The following is a 21,087-nucleotide window of genomic DNA, read 5'->3' on the forward strand; positions in this document are numbered from 1 at the left end:
GGCGGCTTGCAAAGGCTTTTTTCTCCCTAGGCGGGTCTCACGCAAAGATCGCTAACATCATGATTTGTCTCAATTCTAGATTCTTTTGACGGCCATTCTTAAAAGATAATTCTCCTGCCCGACGAATCTTCACCCTGGATATCAAAGTGACAGTTCGACTAGCCACTGTCATTCTTTTTTTTTCTTTCGATATAATATCAGACGCTCTCTAATTTTATAATTTCTCGATTACCTGGAGTATTGTTCCTCCCCGAACGATACACTCACATTCCTTCACACAATCCAGTGTACCGAGCAACCTTCGGTCGAAGCTCCTGGCGAACTTGACGTCCATTCCTTGCCATTTACGATCTCGAGAGAAGTTACCTACTCGATAAACCTTTCACCTTCAATACCATACACCATGGCGTACCAACGAGAGCCGTGTGATACCTACTTTGTAGAATCAGACGACTCCACCTACCAACAACCATCAATGCGAGATAATCTTAAGATGAAGATTCTTCAAAGAAGGGAGCAGATGGCCAATGAGTTGTCAAGACTGGCCAGTGATTTGTACATTGAAGATATCACAAAACACATGCACCAGATGGAGGTCAATTACCACGATCTGCAAATTTATTTTCCTATTTGCTAACCTTCAATAGATGGATACTCTTCCAGACGTCGCTTCCATTGACATACAGCAAGAAATCCAATGGTTCATGCGTCCCTATCTCATTGACTTCCTCATCGAAGCCCACGCTGCTTTCCAATTGCTCCCAGAAACTCTTTTTCTCGCTGTCAACCTCCTCGATCGATATTGCTCAAAAAGAGTGGTGTACAAGAGACATTACCAATTGGTTGGATGTGCTGCTTTACTCATCGCTGCCAAGTATGGTGACAAGAAAGATCGTGTGCCAATGATTAGAGAGTTGAAGTCAATGTGCTGCTCCCTCTACGACGAGGAAATGTTTACCCAGATGGAATGGCACGTCCTGAACACTCTGGAGTGGGTTATTGGTCACCCAACCATTGATACATGGATGACGTTGAAGTTGAAAGATCAGAACGAGGACCTCCAGGTTGAACATATGGCATTGTACCTTTCCGAGATCTCATTGTACCACAAGGAATTTGTCTCACGGAAGCCTTCAGTCATGGCACATGCATCAATCACTCTTGCTCGTGCTATTCTTGGCCGCCCTTATGACGAACATTCAGAACAACTCGAGCACGAAGTACAATCGGCAATGATTGATCTTTCCCAGAAGCTTGATAGACCATCCCAGGTTCTCTTCCGCAAGCACGTATCTCCACATACGTCTCGCGTCTCTTCGATCGTTGATGCTTTCCTCCGCCAACAAGAGATGCTCAGTAGAGCCCGCAATCCACCAACACCACCAGTCGAAATTCCATCAATTCAGAAGCCGGTCTCTCATCAAGACTTGTATCCAGGAACTCCTCAGAAGCCGTACGGCAACACTACCATCAATGGATATCTGACTCCACCAATCACACCTGATGGTGAATATTTTGTCAATGGACAGCAATATGCTAAAGGGTTTCCACAGCCACCTCGATGTCCTGTAACCCCAACACCGCAAATGAATCATCATGCCTATCAAGGTCAACATTATCAGGCGTACCGACAAGACCTAGAAATGTATTGACCTAAGGTCTTAGCGTGCCATTCATGGCTGCTTTGATCTAAATTTTTTTACTCGGTTCAACTCTCATATGTACTACAATTTGTACTGATTGTGCGCGGCTCGACTACACTCGAATTCCACATCTCACCAAAAAGGAACTATTTCATTGTCGGCATAAGCGTGTTTTCCGATTTCGTCATCTCGGCATTAGCGATCGGATTATTCTGCGTTGAAGTTTTAGCGATTTCCAACCTTCTTTTTCATTCTCACTTTCGATTCCCTTTACAGGAGGTGCCTTGCCTACCAAAAGCATGGCTCGATACAATACCCTTCTTGCACACTACATTCGGATGGATGGTCGACAAACAAAAAGCACATCATTGAAGATGGCATGGTGAAACCCCGGCTGGGTTTTGACGAGGCATAGGATATAGATTGATACACTATTACGTTGACGTTCGGACACATAATTCGGACGGATACTTTGAGGGGAGAGGATGGCAGCACTATGCTCTGGGAAAGGAAGGGAGGTGGACATCAGGGTTGTCTCGCAATTCATTGTTGTTGCATATTAGTGCAACCGGTTGGATCGAGAATAATAACTACTCTGGATAATGGCGGTGGAGTGGGTTTGGTTGAGATACCCGAGGCTTGCCTTTTCTGTGTCAGAGTACATGGAATAGCCGTTTAGATAGTAACAAATGCAAAAAAAAAAACGCATTGCAAGCGGATATATTGTTCAAACATTTTATGATGTTCATACGTGACTTCACCGTGCTATCACCTCAGTCTCTCTGTGTTGAAAGCCAGAGTATGTGATGTTCTGGAATGGGCACGCCATTTTTCAAATGAGAATTCCTGTCTGACGCGGAAGGGATGAACAACATGAATTTCTACAAGACAATGGTGAAGCTTGGATTCAGTCTTGTCTATGTACGTGATTTCGATTCTATTATGTAATTCTCCAAAGGAAAGAGGGTGAAGTTCTTGGTGCCATCAATTTCAGGCTGCAACTATATACTTTTCAACGGAGTGAAGTCGTGATTTTCTATCCCGTCGATATCCTCGAAAATGGAATATCTACCGGGTAGATGAGTTCCCGAGATTCGTTTGTGGGTCCACGATGGAATTTACTGTATGATTGATTCACGGTGATGTTGGTACTGATTAGGTTGTTGTTGATTCGTTGGTAACGGATGAGAATTGATGGCGGATGATGTGCGTGATTGAGATAAGGGTTTGGGATGTTTTGTTGAGGGATGGAGGTGGATGGGATGAGAAGGATGGTGTGTGATTTGTGTGTTGAGTTGGGGCTTTGGGGGTGGTGTCTGGGAGTGGTGGTTGGTGTTGAGGTGAGTAAACTATCTAGATGGGGGAGTTGACTTGATTGTATATTTGGCTAGATGGTCAGTAGGTCAAAATTATTTGTCGTCAAGATAGATGAAAAGTTTCCTCGTCCTTAGAGCAATATATGTGCTACTTATAAAGTGTTCCTTGAAGTAGGAGCATCATTTTCGTGTCTTGGTGTTTTCTGGTGGTTATGTTTTTCATGTCACTTCAAATATTCTGTTTTATTTTTCCTGTGTTGATTATAAGGGCTCATTGTTCGGGTGTCTTGGATGCTTTCCATGTAGTCTAGCTTTGTTAGTGTTTTGCCAGCTTAGTGACGGAGCTGGCGGGAATAGTATTGCCAAATTAAGGGTCATGGTTGATTGCACTGGAACGAAGGCACACACAAGATCAGATAGTATTCAACCCGCATGTTTGATTATTTTCTACCCGTCATGAAATCTTTCTGTACTTCTGAAAATCTAAAGACTTCGCGTTGAATGAGTCATATTTAGAAGGGAATTATCCTCCGCAGGCTATTCAGCATCCCTCATTCCTCACACATCTCCACATCCATATTTCCAACCAACCCATCCCTTCTCCTCTCCGCCCTCTCCAAACACTCCCTCACCACCTCCCCCATCCCCGTCCCCTCCCCTTGCATCCCAAGCAACTCCCGCCAAATTTCGATCTCATTCTCCGCTCTCTTTAACTCCCTCGTCCCACTCTCACTAACCCTCATTTCTCTCGTCACAAACGTACTCTCATCAAACCGCACTTTCCTCCCGTTTCTCTTTTTATAAGAACGAATTTGAGCTGATGTAGGCGTCTTGGGAGATTTCCTGGGAGATTTGTGGATTGCGTGGTGAGCTGTGGTGCGGATTGGGCTTTTGGGTGTTGCTTTGATGGGGATTGGACGACGGGGCGCCGGGCGGGCCGGGTGGAAGAAGTGGCGAGATGAGGGACTGCGGGATGGTTTGCGTGGGGATGAAAGGGTTTTGCGTGACGGTGTTGAGGGAGATGGTGAGTCTTTTGCGAATGTGACGCGGGTTGGTGAGGTTATGGAGGTGCGGTTCAACTGAAGGATCAATTCGGAGTAGGAGTGTGGCGGGATGCTATTTGTTGCTGTGCGTGTGAGTACCATTGTGAGGTTGCTCGGTATTCGATTTCCGTGTTGGAGTTGATAGCTTGAAGTGGGAATTGTAGTCTTGCAGAGAAGTGGTGTCGTTGAGATTGATTTCCAAGATTCCAAGATGAGTTTGGGAAGGGTTTTTATTTTCCATGGGATTTCTCTTTGTTTGATTTTTTGATACCACCGCTTTCATATGAACTCAGTGGTTTCAGAGCACGTACCGACAATAATGGGTTTTGGGTAGAACGAACAAAGAGATTTCCGGACGCTAGTTGACCAATGCTGTTGAGTGTCCACCCAAATACATTGTTCGGACATACGGAGACATGACACGTTCTTTTCAAATTTCATGTTATTTTTGGTGTCAAACTGTGATAGACAGCCTCATTTTCAAAGTTGAACAGCTCACTGCTGAGTATACCCGCCAGCAGCTAGTAACTGACCAACGTTTTTTCTGCCTCCCTTTCTTCTTTCAATTTGTCCTTTTGAAACTACCACTGAACTCCAACAGAGACTTGTGTAAGTCATCGTTCAATTGCAGACCAAGTGAACATACCCCGATAAGTCATGGAATAAGATAGCATTATACTACGAGATCAAAAGTGGGTGATAATGACCAGCCTCTCAGCTTGTTGAAGACGAGTATTATAGTGAAGTGTATCATAGTGAAATATTTTATAGCATTCAACTACACGAGCAAATGACATGCTTGCAGTTCAGCCGGGCCGTTCCTGTCTCCAATTTAACACCAGTGAAGGTGTATCTTCATATTCTATGACTGTGACGACGAGTGAACACTGTTTGTATGTGCCGAACATGTCAATATCAGAGCGAAGCAAGTGAACTTATACTGTGTTGTATGATCATGTAAATTTACACATCATGAGGAAAGATTAAATGAAAGTGATGGCTGCCGGAAAAGGGGCAGCTGGCTGTTAAGCGAGAATTTGGGATGGATAAGTGAGGAAAGCTTGTAGTCATAACCGAATAGGAGATTGACTATGGTTCAAGATTTTTATTCGGGCTTGTAGACGATTTGAAGTTGGAAGAGATAGAAGATAATCTCGTTTGTAAACAGAGAGAAACAGGAACTGTCTGAAAGGTTGAGAACTGGTTTTAGATCATGATACATTACTCATAAATGAAAATCGACAACTACAAACAAGCATTAGTACCCCGCATAAACATCATAAGCCTACGTCTAACATTATTCGTCAACGAAAACCGAGAAAATTACAAAAGATCATTAGTACTCCACACATCCATCATAACCCAGCATCTCCCATCAACCCTTCCCAAACAACCTCCTCAACCTCGACCTCGGCTTCTCCTTCTCAGGAGCCAGAGACTGATCCAAAGGATAAAACACTGTAACAGGATAATCCCCGTTCAATCTCTGCTGATCCCTCCATTTATACTCTGGGATCTCGCCTAATTTCGTGCTGTCGGACGCGAATGACATGATGGATTTGCGGTGATAGGACACATCTTGGGTCCGTCTGGACGGTGGTGATGATTGTCTGACAAAAGATTGAACGGGAGATGAGTACATTGGAGGGGGCGATGGTGGTAGAGGTTTGCGCTGAGCAGGCGCTTCAATTGGGGGAGTTTGATGTTTTTTGCTGGAAGTCATGGAGCTCATTGATTTTGACGATGTTCGCCTTTTGGTGTGAGTTTTAGGTCGAACCCACTAGGTGATATTAGTCAATTTACAGTCCACGCTAATATGTCTTGCTTACAGCTGAATCAGTAGCCAACCCAAGTGGAGTTACGGAAAGGTTTGGAACGCTTTTCGCTCGGGTATGAGATTTGGACGTGGAAGAGTTCTTGGAGCCGTGGCTGTGCTTGCGGCTAGCCTCTGGTCTTTTATCACTTGGCTTTGGTTTAGCTAAAGTTATTGAGGAACTTGAGATTCGAGATGAAAGTTGGTCGAATGTTCGAATCGTCTCTCTTCTTGTGTCATCTGAAAGACCAACCAACGTCTGGTAGTCGGATGCTGTACTCTTTCCTTTAGACAATCGAGTTACAATAGACAGTACTCCAGCAGCTAATCGTGAAAGAATCAAAGCTATGGAAGATCTCGCTTCGGCTAGTTTGTCTTAGCAGGCGCTTCGGCTCTATGAAAAGGGGGGAGTACCATCTCCTCTAGCGAAGCTGTCTCCAAACTTTTCTAGATCACGGTCATAAACGCTTTTGACGTCTTGCCTGCTTTTCTTCAAGGAATGATTCAAACGAGCTTCAGACTTCAACCTGCGCCTTGACTTCTTTTCTTTCTGCGATTTGATACTCGATAACCCTTCTGTGAAGAAGCCGAGAAGCGTTGAGACGGCTTCGTGAAACTCTCCCATCCTGAAATACTGTGACTTGAAATTGTCATAGATCCGAACTATCCAGTTTCTTTATCAGCTCCTCGATTTCTCTGAAGCGTGACGTTGGTGCCTTCTCTGTTTCTGTGGTCTGGAGGGTTGCTTATCGACAAGAAACGTTAATTCGAAACGTAACATGAGGACGAAAGAGAGGAATACTGAGTACAAATAAGAAATAAATCAATATGAAGTCGCAAGGCCAAGTTGTGCGCTCGAGGAGAGTCACGATATTTCCGAAGACCAGGCAAGGTCTTCGCGGTTAGAAGCGCCTTGCCAGTGGTTGAAATTCTGACTCCGCACTTGACAGCCAATCAACACAACAAATTCGGAGCAAGCTTCCAAAGCTGCAGTCGGACTCGTTGAAGAAAGCCGAAAGGCGCATCAAGTGCCCTTGCTATTCCAGGGCAATGGGCGACTGTGAGTCAACGTGAGAAGAGCTTTGAATGCCAATAGATCCGAGAGCTTCACACCGTCTGCCGGCAATTATGCGCTTCACATCTCGAAGGAACAAATCAAAAAGGTGCTCTGCCATTGGATTCAGGAACCATTTTACAAACCGTTCTTGCATGTGCTTTGCTATGTGATGAAAGTCTTTCAGAGGTTTTTCTAGGGTTTTGATCGCGGTCAGAACTTCAAAAAACAATGCTTGCAACGAGATTCAGTAGTCTCGGGAGCTAGAAAGCGACCGAGATTGTAGGCACGTGATGAAAACCGTGATGAAAATCCAACAATCACGCAATCGGAGGCTCTGATCTTTGAAAATACATCCCGAAACTCCAACCCCTCGAAAGAATTGCTCGGCTGTCTATTGTCTCTGGCAAAAACCGTCATACTGTATTCAAGTAGACATCCTGATGGTAATTCTCCATCGATGTAGGTCTTTCAGCAATCATTCTTTACCGTCGACAATGCAAAAACGAGAATCATTCCTTCTATCCCCCACAAGCCGATGGTGACATTTTCTCACCCCTGCGCCGTGCCGATGATAAGACCGAAAAGAGAAAGACGGAGTCCCAATGCCGAATTACCTGACGTCCAATATTGACCAAGTGTTCACAGCTTCTGGTCCAATTCGCGTCCATCGCCAGGGCTGGGCATTCGACGTCAAGGATTAACCAAAGAAGCCCGTCCGCCCCCACGTCGCATCGTCAAACCTGCGAATCGAGTTGATTCCTTATTATCGTGATCGCCCCCGGATGATATCGCAGCCTTCCGCGTGCAACCTATCGAATAAGCGTCGTCGGCGACAATCTCTGATCCTTCCATGTGGATTCTTATCTGAGCAAGATGGCGCAGAGGGCTTGGGATGTCAAACGTTGAGCACAACTGCCACGAGATGCGCAAAATCAAGCGTCTGCAGAGATGCAGCGGTGGTGCAAAGACGCCGAGAAGAGAGTACTGTAGTATTGAGATATGATGCAGTACGATGCTCCACTGGGTCCTGTCAAATTGCTTCTCATGTTGAAGTCAGGACATGTCTACCGTGCTGGCCACTCAAGCTTCGCCTGCTAATCTCTATGTGCTACAATGATGAGACACTATCAAGGCACTTGGGCGAGCTGATGTCGAGTGCCGCGATGGTATCTTGGAGCGTATTCCGCTCTCCCACATCCAAGATCTGAGAGCTGGTCTGGCCAGTTTGTGAAGAAGCAATTACTTGACCACTTCAGTGAGGTGCGGGTGGCGTACCCATTGACATCTTGCAATTGGCAGAAGTGCTCTGAATGGCCTGTATACGTGTTGTTGCAGAGGGTGGTAGACAGCCCCTCAGCCTCCCGCGGGATATTTATTTGGTGGTGTGGATTTTAATATCACCAGATCTTCTTGCTCCCACCATCAGATTTGCTAAGTGACAGCGTTTCTCCGTGAAGAAGAGTACACCCCAAATTTGGGACATAGTTCGCTATTTCGACTTTGCTTTACTGTGTAAAATTGACAAGACATGCAACTTTGTCGTGTATCATCTCGGTGCCACCGAGGTATACATCGTACAACTTGGCTAAAGCGTTTCTTCCACTCGCGTTGAACATTTCTTATCTCTGTCTTACATCCCGACTTGTCGGCCCGTGAAACCTTCCCACCTGTCGTAACATAGCAGGCTGTGAGCAGTGGGGGTACTTTGGGGAGCGTCAAAGACGAATACAGTCAGGTCTGTACTACATACGGACCCGAGGATAAAGGGTTGTTTTTGCCAATTGCAATATGCGCTTGCAAAGGAGACGTCAGGGCGAAAACCCGTCTCCTTAATTAAGGTTGAGGCAAAATATCGTAACATGATGTGCCAAGGTGTCTAAATTAAATGAGGCCAATGACGTTTCGGGGTGAAGGTCTATAAGTCGTGAATTATACGTTATTTTCAGATTTCGTGGTCGACCTCGAGAGTTCGTGGAATGGCCGGGTACCATCCTCGCAGTGGATACTAAATGGCAGTAGGCTCGAACGGAATTTACCTAATTCAAGGGAAAAAGCTCTTGAAATTCTTTCTTTACTGTAAAAATAAGACAAAATATGCGATATCTTGCCAATAATTTGATTGACAAAATTTCCTACCTTCAACGTGATAGAGCAGACGGCAGGTTTTAACTGTCGACTATCATTTGTATTATCCACCGCGAGCCGGCCTATAGACGGTGGTATATATGGATGTCTTTGGACACGTATAACAAGTTCTGACCTAAAGAGTTAGGATTGTACTTTTGCTCACCTAAGAGAATCACATGCTAGTGTTGTATTATTACATCTTGTCCCTTCTTTGATCATGTCAGACGTGGTGTTCCCTTACAATCATATCGGCACAATGCATCTGTGCTTAACCCTAGCTCCTGCAGGAGTCTGCAACAATTTGTTTTTGCCATCGAGGCCACTCGTGGCGTCACATTAACGATCGTCGCCCAAAGGGCAAAAACTCTCTCGTGTACTTTACCAGTCATGGCTCAGTGAATACTATCCTGGTGTTGTCAAGCGGAGCGGCCTCCATTACCGCCGAATAGCCAGCTCGGTGATATGATGAAGTTCTCGAAGCTAAAGATGGTCACGTATTTTGTTCGATATGTGGTTGATTTCTAGACTCTTTAGCAGCCAAAAACAACGCCAGAATGCATATTAACCGCCAAACATGGAACATTCCAACTCAATCGGAAGGATGAGCTAGTTCTATACTCTCAAATAGGACTGATCGCCATCCTTCAGAGGCATGGCGCTTGCTTTTGTCCAAGAAACTCTTGCAACGGCAGGCTGGGAGTGCCCACATACAGCGGGAAGGCCCGTTCCATAGCAGGCAGGTGGTACAAGGCGAGCAGGCAGGTACGGCGCTACGTTGGGGTTCGGATATCATGGTTAGTTAGAGACAAGTAGACTGGCGAGCTGAGTGACATGTTTGTTCGACAAGTTAGTAGCCAAGTTACAGGTACTTTAGCAGTAGAGAGCTGCAGAAGGTACAAGACTGCGAATATCCAAGGAGACGTGGGGGGCTTCCGTTTGCCGGAGCTCTCGTTCAACACCCACTCTCACGCCACTCTGCGTCCCATCCTCCTTACCTAACTTTGAGGCAGAATGAGAGTTAGGTCACAGATGGAGGATTGAGTTTTCAAGTACGGGCGCACCGCAGCTGAGCGTCAAGACTTTCTGCACATTGCTGGTATTCCGGACGGAGCATAGGGTTGAATGCGCGAGTTCCTCGGGGTATTCTTAATATTTTTCTCGCCTGCGTTTGCTCTATTATCTTCGGTATTCTGACACCATATCGGAAGTGGCTATTTGGATGAGACGAAGGATTGCTGTTCCTGCGGCCTATCCGAATATAACGTGGCAGTTTGTTGGTAAGGAAGGCATGCGCAAGGAGTTCGTCGTCGTAAGCGAAATCCAGCAGCCCAGGCAAGTCTGTCTTTACGAGCGGCGCTGTCTCGAAAGCAGATAGTTAAGTGGTATTCTGGTCCTGCTCGCGCACTGAAGATATCAGATCACAGCCGTTGCAGTGCCGGAGTGACAACACGACTCGATCCTGTGCGTTGCGTCAGGTCGTCGTACATGTATCTTGCCTTGCCAATGCGATGCGCATCTGATGTGTTGCGCAAATGTCTGTCGACGTTGGCTCGCGTAGCACTTTCTTCGCTTGCTCGCGTCCCTTATCTTCCCCCCCAGAACAACCCCCTCGAACCCCCCACCAATGCACCAATGAACCCTCCCATTGCCGGCTCCCCAACCCACCTGAGCTCCGTGTGTTGCTTTTCTCGCGGGCGCAGAGCCTGAACTTCCTGAAGCCCCTTCCCCCAGCACAAATGCAAGATAACCTTGCAGGCACTCTTAAACACTCCATATCCCCCCCCCAAACCAAAGGGTCCGCACGCCATGGACCGTCCATTAACGTCTATAGAAAGCGTGTCGTATCGCACGTCTTCGTCCGAGACTCCATACAGTACTGGCACTGGCTCTGTACCCAGCAGCAGATAGCAGCAGCGCGATATCTTATCCCCCCCAACCTGGTCGACAATCCGTCCTCCAACCCTATATTTGTCTCGAATCCGGAAAATCTATGCGCGGCCGAATCTTCCCGACCTTTTTCTTGACGCCTCCCACCTCTCCGTCTGTCACTACTATTTGCATCTCTATGCGTGAGCTGGAGCTTTGGGGTCATCGTTTTGGACAGCCTGGATACCATGAACATGTTCTCTCCTCCTCGCCGTGAGAAGGCACGACTTGATACCTTAGATCTACCCAAAGGAAACTGCCGATACATCCTCCTTCACCCCGAGAACAGCGGCATCCGCTGTGCCTGCGTGGGCTTTACGCTGAATCGTTCCATACCGGGCAGCCTCTGCGATTGTGGCCATCAAGCTTGCTTCCATCTGACCGAGAATAAGGAGACTAGTGCCGGGGATAAAATGGAGGTGGAAGAACTGAAAGCAAGAGTCAGGATGTTGGAACACGAGCTGGACAAAGAGAGACGTGGTGGAGGCGGTGGTCTCGTCGATCGGCTTAGCCGTCTTGAGGAGTTGGTCGACAGGAATCGAGAAGAGGGTGCCTCGGAGACGAAAGCTTTGTATCGTGGCATGGAAGGGATATGGCATCACATCGGCTTGTGGAACAAGCGTGCACCTTATTACGACGACACTATTGAGGGCTTGGTGGATGATGTCCATCGAATGCGAAACCAGTTGATCGAAGTTGACCATGCATCAATTCGCGTGGAGGAGCGAGTCGAGTCTTTGGAAAATTCGGGTGCAGCGATACCGATCTTGAGCCGCCGTAGACGAGCTTCCACACCACCATCTGTCATCGACGATGTCGAACAAAGCATCGAGAGGCGTGGTCGTCCTTCGCCCAGGGATCGTGAAACATCCATCTATCGTGACATGAACGATGAAGATCCAAACGTGAGATCATTCCGTGAGAGAGTATCCTCTGTTGGATCAGACCCAGAGGCCTGGACTGTGCATGTATCCCTATTGCCAACATATTCGCAGCCGTTTCCATTCGAAAAGGACACCGCCGCTTACAAAAGATGCCTATCTCGTGGACTTCACCAAGTAATTGTCATTCCTGATGCCACGAGCTTTTCTTTTAGGACTGCCATCAGCGACGCCTTCCAACACATACTCCATGGTCGGCAGTGGCAACCTCTCGTTGCCCAACTATGCAACGCCAAAAACCTTCGAGGTCTCCCGATGCTACGTCAACTCGAGCGTCATCTAGTGGACATGGATTATAACATGGAATTTTTGGAAAGAAACTGTGCGGTTGTTGACGACTCTGGAAAGATTCTTGATCTTTACATCGCCATGTCCGAAGAGACATTGTCATGGGTTGAACTCAAAGACATTAGCCCATTCAAGCCTGGACTAGAAGCTGCGTGGGTCTACGATCCTTTGCTTGACGGACCATGCATGGACAGCGTCACCTCCTCTACCGCCCGGCAGACTCATGATTCAAACGACAGGCGGCCAGCAGCTGGTGACCTAGTCCCAAATTTCTTCGAGACCCAGTCTCTTAAGCGTAGTGCTTCAGAGATATCCAGAACACCTAGCTTTGGCTCCTCCGCAGACGCTGATGGAACCAGAGCAAAAATGCGAAGGCAGTGTACAGCATCGAACGTAGACATTGTCGGGAGACGAGCAGAAGCTGTCTGAATACCTTAGCGAACCCCACTTAGACTGTGTTATATGAAGGATTTATTTTTATTTTTCAGGGCTTGCCTTAGCTTGGCGCAAGGAGACTGGCGTATAGACGGCGGTTAGATACCTTTAAATGTTGTAAATGGCGTTTCAGGTGCGCGGAGATATTTCGAGAAGACTTCTCATTTCCTGCACAATAAAATCTTTTAGCTCTCAAATAGCATTTTCGTACCCAATGTCTCACAGAGACACGTGACTTACCTACTTCTTCACCCAACGCGTTTAGCTATGCTCAAAAAGGTCCAGTTTAGACCTTGAGATCAAGTGTAGATATTTTAAGATCCGATTCTATTTCTATTAGTTCTTAATAAATCGACCGACCTAACCGCTCACATAGGTGTTATCTTGCTCAAACTAAAGTGGTTTCCCTAATAGGTATGATTTCATAAATTTAAGACTAAATGCGAACTACTTTCAGACGATATAAATCAGGTGATTGTTAGCTGTAAGTTCATCACCGGTTCATCACCTACCTAGGTAGTTCTATTCACAAGCTCGTGACGTCACGTATTCACAGCGGCACTATAATATGATCATGAAGTAATTGCACAATAACTCGGCTTACAATCCTGTTACCCAGCTTCCTCTCCACTAGTTTTGGTGGATGCTCAGTAGACATCAATACCCCTGATCTAGGCTGATCACATGTGATCTGCACCCCAGCATTCTGACGAGGCTGAACACGCAGCCTCATCGTTCCCCGCGTTTAGCGAGCGAAGAAAAATCAACGACGTAAGGTACCACTAGTCCCCGCACTATCCAGCAGCTGGGACACTTTTCTGTAACCTCCCATCGGCTTCAATCTTTTCAATTCTTCTAGTTTCCTAGAGACCCACGATCTCCGAGCTTCACGTCTAAAACGCATGGCGGAGTGCTCATCACAACTACCTACAATCCCCGAGTCCTCCATAACATACTCCTGGGAGCTACCATATCACCACGCCTATAGCCAGGCAAACCACACGCATACAAAACAGAATATCTATCCGCGAAGATGTTCTTGAGCCAACCACCACCAAGGCGGAGAAGAGTCATGCCCAAGGCACCTGTATTTCACAAATCTACTAATATTAGTACGACTCCCGCATCCACGTTTAATGTCAATCGATGCCTACTCGCTGACACATCCAATCCAGTTACATGGCCTGCAGACAAAGTCCCCGTGGAAATATTTACCCTCATCGCTTCGTACCTCCCTCGGTCCACCATTCAAAATATGCGACTTGTCAACAGAGAGTTCGAAGCGAAAGTATCGGAATATCTGTTCAGGGTGGTGGTGGTACCATTCAAATCAGAAATATATGGCATTTCCAGCGCTCTTCACGGTGAAGTCAGTGATTCGGCAGGATCTGTGACTATACAAGACAAAGGCATGAAGGTTTTTGAAGGGTAAGAGAATATCGCGTCCTATTCGAAAGTGTGAGTGAGACTAAATCTGTGTTAGATTTGGCAGCAGAATTCGGAAATTCGCTTTAAGTTTTGAATACGATGAGTACCGATTAGCCTACCCACCTCTCAAGAGCGATCAAGAGGCTATCACAACATTCTGGGGGATCTATCGCTGGCCATTTCAGAATTACAATCGATATACTCAATTAGAAGGATTGGAACAAACGGCAGACGAAACTCGAACGATGGCGAAAGCTTTAGGGTATTTGAAAACGGCAAATGAGCTTGGACTATCAATTGACGGCGGTCTGGGGTGGCTCCCCGGACCAGATGTCAACGCATTAGTTGTTGAAAAGGGGGAGAAGCCTGTTGTATTTGGGTTGTCCAGATTCGTGCCAGACCCCAGACACAAACCCACTCGATGCCTCAAGACATACCGAGCATGTGACCCAGCTTCGGCATTTTCGCAAAGCAATACTCGTATGTATCATGCTTATGAGTCAATGCTAATAGAGGCCGGATATCATGAAGACAACGTTGATGCCGGAGTACGGTTAATGATGGAAACGGAAACTTCGTCAGAAGTGGAAGCGACTACCAACTCTGATGGGTCAGCAGCAGCTTTTACTAGTTACGCCTCTCAAGCTATGGAGTCGATTTTTCGTCATATGAATTCTCCTGATTTTGTCCCCTGTAGGAGCGTGAATGACTTGATTGACATCCAGAAACACAAAACATCAGAGCAGCCTCTCAAGCCAAATGATCTTACAAATGCTCAGAAGGAAATGCTACTAGAGATCGAATGGGCTCAACGGGCATTTTTACAATCCTACGCTGTCGCCGTTATAGATAACCCGTCAACCTTTGAGAATATCAGGACACTCACGATTGCTCGCCTTCCAAGCGGGCATCTGCCTACCCTGCGACGGGGAGATTTCTGGCAAAGTTTAAAACATGTTGAAAAGCTCTCCTTGGGCGTCATACCTGACTGGAGAGAAATATCGAAGCAGCCTGCAGGTTGGGTACAGGACCAAAAGACTCAGCCATCGTTAGCTGTCACCGTTGCTTATCAGATCTTTCATGAGCAGATTGCACGCCGAGCGAACATCAAAACTCTTCACTTTGAATGGATTTGTGGTGGCGAATACGCTACCGGTATGTATTCGCGCAATCAACTTATCCTGCCAGCTCCCTTGGTACGTAAACCTACGCATATGGTTTGCAGAACTCGGCAGTTTCCTGTGTTATATTTGCCCTTTGTCGAGCATCTCTCATTGAAAAACTGCTGGGTTAGTCCTCATGTTTTAAACGACTTCTTCGAGAACCAGAAATATTCTTTACAGAGCTTGAAGTTCGACTCCGTTTCTCTTTCGGCACCCATTCCGATGCTTGCAGATCCAGGACCTGGTACTCAGATCGGTAACGGGGCGGGAGGTGGAGTACCTACCCAGGGGGCTATTCAGCACGCTGCAGCTTTCGCTCAAGCAACGGCCGTACAGCAAGCTCTTCAAGCACCACAGCCCGCCGTAAATTTCCCGAACGGGCCTCCAAATATTCAGCAACTATTAGCCACGACTGACCCAGTTCCAAACGGATTGGAGTGGTTAGCAATTCGGTTTGGAAGCTGGTCACAACTCATTGACAACCACACGCCAGGCAGGCGCCTCGCAGACATCCGATACGATCGCAATATTGGGGAAGAGCCAATGTCAAGACCTTCTACAAAGCTCAAGAAAATGGAGTTCCACTCCTGTGGCTACGTTCGCGTGAATCTAGATTTCGAACAATCAATGCTTGATTCCCCTGATGCGCCTGGTCTACCGCTCGCTGGTAAGAAAGACAACAATTACGGATCTATAATGCTCAACCCAAATGACTATTATCTTGCGACTATTGTCAATCATATTTCACACATGGAAACCGCCACCCTGGAAAATGCTTGGAATATCGAGGTGGGCTGGCCTACTCGTTTGAAAAACTTGGTCGCTGAATCAAAATTTGACGGCATCCCAGATCCAGGCAAGGGACGATTCGCGGGAGTCATTGAAGCTACCAACCTCAACTAAAGTTCACATACACCATATCCATTCTGATACATATCATTTTTCGAATCGTACCTTCGTTGTAATTACGAACTTGATATTTGAAACTGCTCACGCATTGGAGCTACTCGATCAACTTCAAGCGCTTAAATACCTGTAAAATAATATAATGTACCATACGTCGAGCCGGTCTGGAGCGTGCTATTTCTGGAAGGGGGATTGATTTTAATAGGTGTTAGGATTTCAGGCTCTAAGCTTGTAGGGTTGCATTTGCTTTGGAGCTTTGGGAAAGGAATGGACTCATAGAGGAAACATAGAGAGGTCAAAAGGGTTCCAAGGCCGTTCACACGGAATGAGACAGGTTTATGATGGCTCAAATTCTATGGTTTACGTTTTTACTATAGATCAAAATACTATTATAATTTAATGTAGCGTCACAACCTTACACTCTTTTATTGGTGCTCGTGGTTGATGACACTATGGTGTTTCCTTTAACATCTATAGATTAGAACAGCATGTAGATTGTAAGATCACGGATTCGCGGTTGACAATTATGAATTTTACTTGTGTTGATTTTCGACTTGGAGATATCTGACAGAGCCCACAAAACGAACAACCACTGAGAGATATGAGGATTCATACCTAACTTTTAGATAAAACGTAAACCCATGCCATTAGTATTCTGGACATCTAATATCATATATATTAATCAGCACTAAGGAAAATACATGAGAAATGACATACAAGCCTCAGCGAACGCAACTTAAGTCACTGGCAACGTATATCGGTTGGTTCAAACCAGGCCCTTCGATCTAGGATATTACTCAACCATTTATCGAATTCAGAAGTGTGTGATAAATAGATACTGAGTTAGATCACATTGAAATTCCACCTAAAAAATGCTTAGAAATTTACTTCCTGTGATCGAAGGCAAGTAACTTGAAGTGAGTCGATGGACAGATAACATGAGATGCATAATCCAAGGTCAAAGCATACCTAGGCAGACGATATTGACTACCATAATCGTGCGGCAACCTCAGGTAATGTCGAAGGGATATAGCATACATATAGCTTAATGGTAGAATCGAGATTTCCTTAACTCACCATCAGCACATAAAGCTGTCAATTTTTCAATGTTCACTTTAATCACTGCTCATTTCACAGCCTGCCTACTCTGACCATTTCTCTCCACAGCCCTCGCTCACTTGACTCATTCCACACTTAAAGAAAAATACACAATGCTGTTTTTTCGAAAACTATCACGATCTATCAATTTCTCGCACAATACTGATCATAGGTCCTTTGCTCTTTCTATCCCCAACGGCATTACCCTTCAAAGATTCCTCTACAACACCTCTTTCATCCGGAGTCGTCGTACCCGTCCTTGATTTCCCTTCACTACTCCGCTGATTGCTAGCAACATAGGCACGAGCAGCAGCGGTGACTGCCTCACTTGTACTCTGATTACGATCCAAATGCGGACGGCCATTGCGGCTCTCAGCTCTCGAGCCACAAGCACTGCTTCGACCAGAATTGTCACGGATAGCTGTAACCACGCTAGCGGTCGAGCCTCCACGGGATACTTGATCGGAGGATTGTAAGTTCGGAGAGGCACTGCCTGAATATGCTACGGACTTTCTGGAGTCGGGACGAAGCTTGTTGGCTGAAGGTGAATCAGTCGATCTGTCCGGTGATCGCCTGGCGGGAGTGGTAGATGGGGGTGTTTCTGGTCTCTCTCCCGGTGCTGTGAATCTTCTTTGCAGATCCTTGAATACAATTCTGTGGGCGTTGGTAACATCGTCGCCGTGCGTAAGTACGTTGTTGTCGTCGCCCGGTTGGAAAGAGAAACTCATTTCTTCGGTGGCAGGGGGGCCTAATTGTATCGGCTTCGAGGAGCTTTTGGTTTTCGTACGGCGTAGTGCTGATCTTTCCGTGGGAATCTCGGGTAGTGGCTTTTCTTCTGTGATGATTCCCAGACCCAGACCGTCTTCTTGAGAGGTCAGATCCTGGCTCATAGAATCCGTACTTGTCCCCACACCAGAAGAAGATTCATAGGATGCTAGTCCACGCTTGAATCCAATCTGCTGCCTTTCTAGTGCTTCCAGTTGTGTGCGTGAAATGCCTGAGCTGTGTATATTTGCTGCGTTCGAAAGTTGAGCCATTGGACCCAAAGTTTCTGTTTCGGCACGCTGATCTACTTCGCTTTGGAAGCTCCTCTGGCGGTGTCTGTCTTTGATGGTACTGAAGTGACGTCCAATTTCATCCGAAGCTCTTGTAGATCCGTGGATCCTGCTATTTGACCGTGCCATGACTACTGATTCCATTCCACCTTCGGTTTTAGACAACAACACCTCCAGCTTTTTCAGCTCCGCTTTGTAGTCTCGTTCCTACTATGGAATTAGCAGATTGTTTCTGGAGGGGTGACGCTAAGATGAATACCTTGAGATCCCATTTCGTAGCCAGCTCCTCAAATGTTCTGATGTCCCTGGCGTGGTCCTTCGTAACCTGCTCAATAAGCTTACTCTTGGTATCCACTTGCTCCCTCAAATCTTGATATGCTTCTAATACATGCAATATGCAAGCGTTGTATTCAATCGGAACAGGATCCATCAAACATTTAGTCATCATCACAACTTTCAGTGTTTCTGCCATCTGGTCGCCTGATGGCTTTTGGTACAAAAATTCAGGATTTCGTGCATTTTGGAACGCCTCTGGGACATTGGGTACGGGAGGTGTGCTTGGCCGATTTGAGAATCCGATATAGGATGATACTCGAGATCCAGGTCGAAGTCTGGGCGTGAGAACTTCTTCGATGTCAGGAAGAGATTCATCAATCGATGCTGAGGTTTGCCTTTCAAAAGTGGCAGTCGCGCCTTGTACGGGTGTTTTTGCGCGGGAGAAAACTGGACGTAGCCATTCCGTCATGGTAGACACTGGATTGGGGGTAGATCTGATAATTGTTGCTGGGAATGAGGTTGGGGAGGATAATACTATCGTCCCAACTATTCGTCTGTTAAAAGTGAAAATGGGTACGAGGTATTGATTCACCTGTGGACAGAACGTGAAAGGGATTAACGAACTATTCTGATTATGTACATTTGTTAAGCGAGAAGCATGATATTCATCATATACCTAAGTACTATCTCATTATAAAAGCTGCAATTACGATATTAGGAGTTTTCAAAATATAGCCCGACGTCTTCTTGAATCATATTGCTGACTATGAGACGTACTCACGCCCAAAGAGTTTCACCCAGCGCTATGTCTTTGGAGTGTTGTCGTCTAGAATTTACCACTCTTCCTGTCGCGTCTTCCATGACCTTCGCATCCGATGCCATCTAAAGTGATCATGATCACCACGGGGCAACCGTTGTGACGATAAAGGCTTGCGAGACTATCGATTCAAACATGATCCAATAAAGAGTATCAGTTGTTATTGTACCGTTTGCTTCGGGAAATGGTTTTGGTAATGCTAGCGTCGTCCCATTGTACTTTCGGAGAAGCTTTTCCTGATCGTTGACTGATCTGTATTGAGAGATCCTTTACAGATCAATAGAACAAGTCCTCGGCCTTCTGTCTTCGACGACCTCTACCCTCTAACCCGAAGAGCTCTTTCCCCGCATTATCTCCAAAGTGTGCTGGAAACAACTCCTTCACTTGGCCACCAGAAGCAGCACCCTTTATGCTAAAGCCCTGCGCTGTAGGAGCTTTTGATACTCCCCGAATACTGTATCCTGTGATAATATCCCACTTCCCGTTTGGTTGCGTGCTGGTCTGTCGGTCTGCACTACCATCCACGAATGGAACAGGCATTGTGTTTGCAAAAAGGTCTGCTGTCTCATCTGCAGCATCAAATACACCGGAGCGTTGATCCTTTTGAGGAAACAGTTCTTTGGGTGCAGTTGCTCTCATGTCGGCTTTGATACGCTGTGCCCTCAATCTATTATCCGAAGCCGCCGCAGCACTTGGTTTCCGTTGACCGCTTCGCCGTCCCTGATTGTAACTGTCCCTGCTACCGGATCTATCGTCATCTCTCAGGGGTGATGCACTTCGATCTCTTAACCGGCCACTTCCCCTTTCGCCGGTAGAACTTGGGAACAGTTCCTTACCAGCCGTTCCGCGGAATCTTACTCGTCGTCCTCCGGAATCGCTATCAGATATAGAGCCTGGGTGATTTCTCGCTGATCTTCGAGCTAATGCATCGGCATCATCGTCATATAAACTGGCATCAAATCCAGCGGCCTCGTCGCCCTTCAAACGACTTTCTTGTTCTCTATCATCGTAACGTTGACTTCGATACCCGCCATCATCGCGATCCCTATATCTTCTCCCACCGCCACCTCCGCCTCTTTTGCGTCGTTCCGCTGGATCATGCTGTGGGTTTAGTAGGTAAAATCTGCTCCTGTCACGAGCTCGAGGTGCTTTGCGATCGCCCACAACTGCCCGGCGTACTTCAAGACTCGTATTTGGATGGTCAGCGAAAGGTCGCGCTGCAAACGTTTGTAATGACGAAGCTGAGGCGATGTCGGTAATTTCAGACTGCACCAGTGCCTGAAGAGCTTGAAGTGCAACCTCTTCGCTCTCGTAAACCAGGTTCGCTGAAGTGTCATCAATCCATTCGATATGCTCAGGGGAGTTTTCGACGTAGTGCTCTGTAGCGAAAGTCCGGATGTCTTTGGTAGTTAGGTTGTCCAGCCCTCGAATGTGAACTTTGTTAGGCGCGAGCTCGAGTGACGCGGAATCGTGTTGCTCTCCGGGCGCATTGAGGATGGGAGTCTCACCATTGAGTTGAGGCTGCGAAGTCTGATTAGCTGAGAAGCTTTCAATGCGTAGATGGGGGCTGCTTGCAGTGACTCCTGCATCAGGAAGAATGTCGATTTCTGGTATTCCATGGTCCTCGACCGTAAACCCAACATCAATGTCCATCTCGATATCCATATCTGTGGCCATGGCGACGCGATATTCGGGAGACAGAGCTCTGTATTCGATGAATGGGAATGGATCTGAAGGAGGGCCGGTGGTTCGGCG

At 46.6% G+C, this 21,087-nt stretch overlaps 8 protein-coding genes across 8 annotated transcripts; 3 read left to right on the forward strand and 5 right to left on the reverse strand.

The window, feature by feature from the left end:
* Positions 1-403: 403 nt before the first annotated feature.
* GLAREA_04522 (Cyclin-like protein) lies at positions 404-1,652 on the forward strand (the record flags this gene model as incomplete). Its single annotated transcript, XM_008086899.1, has 2 exons — positions 404-595; positions 648-1,652. 2 exons carry the CDS (start codon positions 404-406, stop codon positions 1,650-1,652), a joined length of 1,197 nt encoding a protein of 398 aa, XP_008085090.1.
* A 1,858-nt stretch (positions 1,653-3,510) lies between these two features.
* Positions 3,511-4,104, reverse strand: GLAREA_04523 (uncharacterized protein; the record flags this gene model as incomplete). Its single annotated transcript, XM_008086900.1, has 1 exon — positions 3,511-4,104. One exon carries the CDS (start codon positions 4,102-4,104, stop codon positions 3,511-3,513), a length of 594 nt encoding a protein of 197 aa, XP_008085091.1.
* A 1,273-nt stretch (positions 4,105-5,377) lies between these two features.
* GLAREA_04524 (uncharacterized protein) lies at positions 5,378-6,440 on the reverse strand (the record flags this gene model as incomplete). The annotated part of the gene is made up of 3 exons (XM_008086901.1): positions 5,378-5,782; positions 5,832-6,181; positions 6,230-6,440. The coding sequence occupies 3 exons, from the start codon at positions 6,438-6,440 to the stop codon at positions 5,378-5,380; spliced, it is 966 nt and encodes a 321-aa protein (XP_008085092.1).
* Positions 6,441-7,562: 1,122 nt separating this feature from the next.
* Positions 7,563-7,724, reverse strand: GLAREA_04525 (uncharacterized protein; the record flags this gene model as incomplete). Its single annotated transcript, XM_008086902.1, has 1 exon — positions 7,563-7,724. The coding sequence occupies one exon, from the start codon at positions 7,722-7,724 to the stop codon at positions 7,563-7,565; it is 162 nt and encodes a 53-aa protein (XP_008085093.1).
* A 3,395-nt stretch (positions 7,725-11,119) lies between these two features.
* On the forward strand, positions 11,120-12,583 carry GLAREA_04526 (uncharacterized protein; the record flags this gene model as incomplete). Its single annotated transcript, XM_008086903.1, has 1 exon — positions 11,120-12,583. The coding sequence occupies one exon, from the start codon at positions 11,120-11,122 to the stop codon at positions 12,581-12,583; it is 1,464 nt and encodes a 487-aa protein (XP_008085094.1).
* Positions 12,584-13,622: 1,039 nt separating this feature from the next.
* GLAREA_04527 (uncharacterized protein) lies at positions 13,623-16,083 on the forward strand (the record flags this gene model as incomplete). The annotated part of the gene is made up of 3 exons (XM_008086904.1): positions 13,623-13,701; positions 13,765-14,017; positions 14,073-16,083. 3 exons carry the CDS (start codon positions 13,623-13,625, stop codon positions 16,081-16,083), a joined length of 2,343 nt encoding a protein of 780 aa, XP_008085095.1.
* Positions 16,084-17,318: 1,235 nt separating this feature from the next.
* Positions 17,319-18,984, reverse strand: GLAREA_04528 (uncharacterized protein; the record flags this gene model as incomplete). The annotated part of the gene is made up of 2 exons (XM_008086905.1): positions 17,319-18,446; positions 18,499-18,984. The coding sequence occupies 2 exons, from the start codon at positions 18,982-18,984 to the stop codon at positions 17,319-17,321; spliced, it is 1,614 nt and encodes a 537-aa protein (XP_008085096.1).
* Positions 18,985-19,608: 624 nt separating this feature from the next.
* GLAREA_04529 (uncharacterized protein) lies at positions 19,609-21,009 on the reverse strand (the record flags this gene model as incomplete). The annotated part of the gene is made up of 1 exon (XM_008086906.1): positions 19,609-21,009. One exon carries the CDS (start codon positions 21,007-21,009, stop codon positions 19,609-19,611), a length of 1,401 nt encoding a protein of 466 aa, XP_008085097.1.
* Positions 21,010-21,087: the final 78 nt, after the last annotated feature.

The sequence above is a fragment of the Glarea lozoyensis genome (genome assembly GCF_000409485.1).
Source record: "Glarea lozoyensis ATCC 20868 chromosome Unknown GLAREA5, whole genome shotgun sequence".
Classification (NCBI taxonomy): domain Eukaryota; kingdom Fungi; phylum Ascomycota; class Leotiomycetes; order Helotiales; family Helotiaceae; genus Glarea; species Glarea lozoyensis.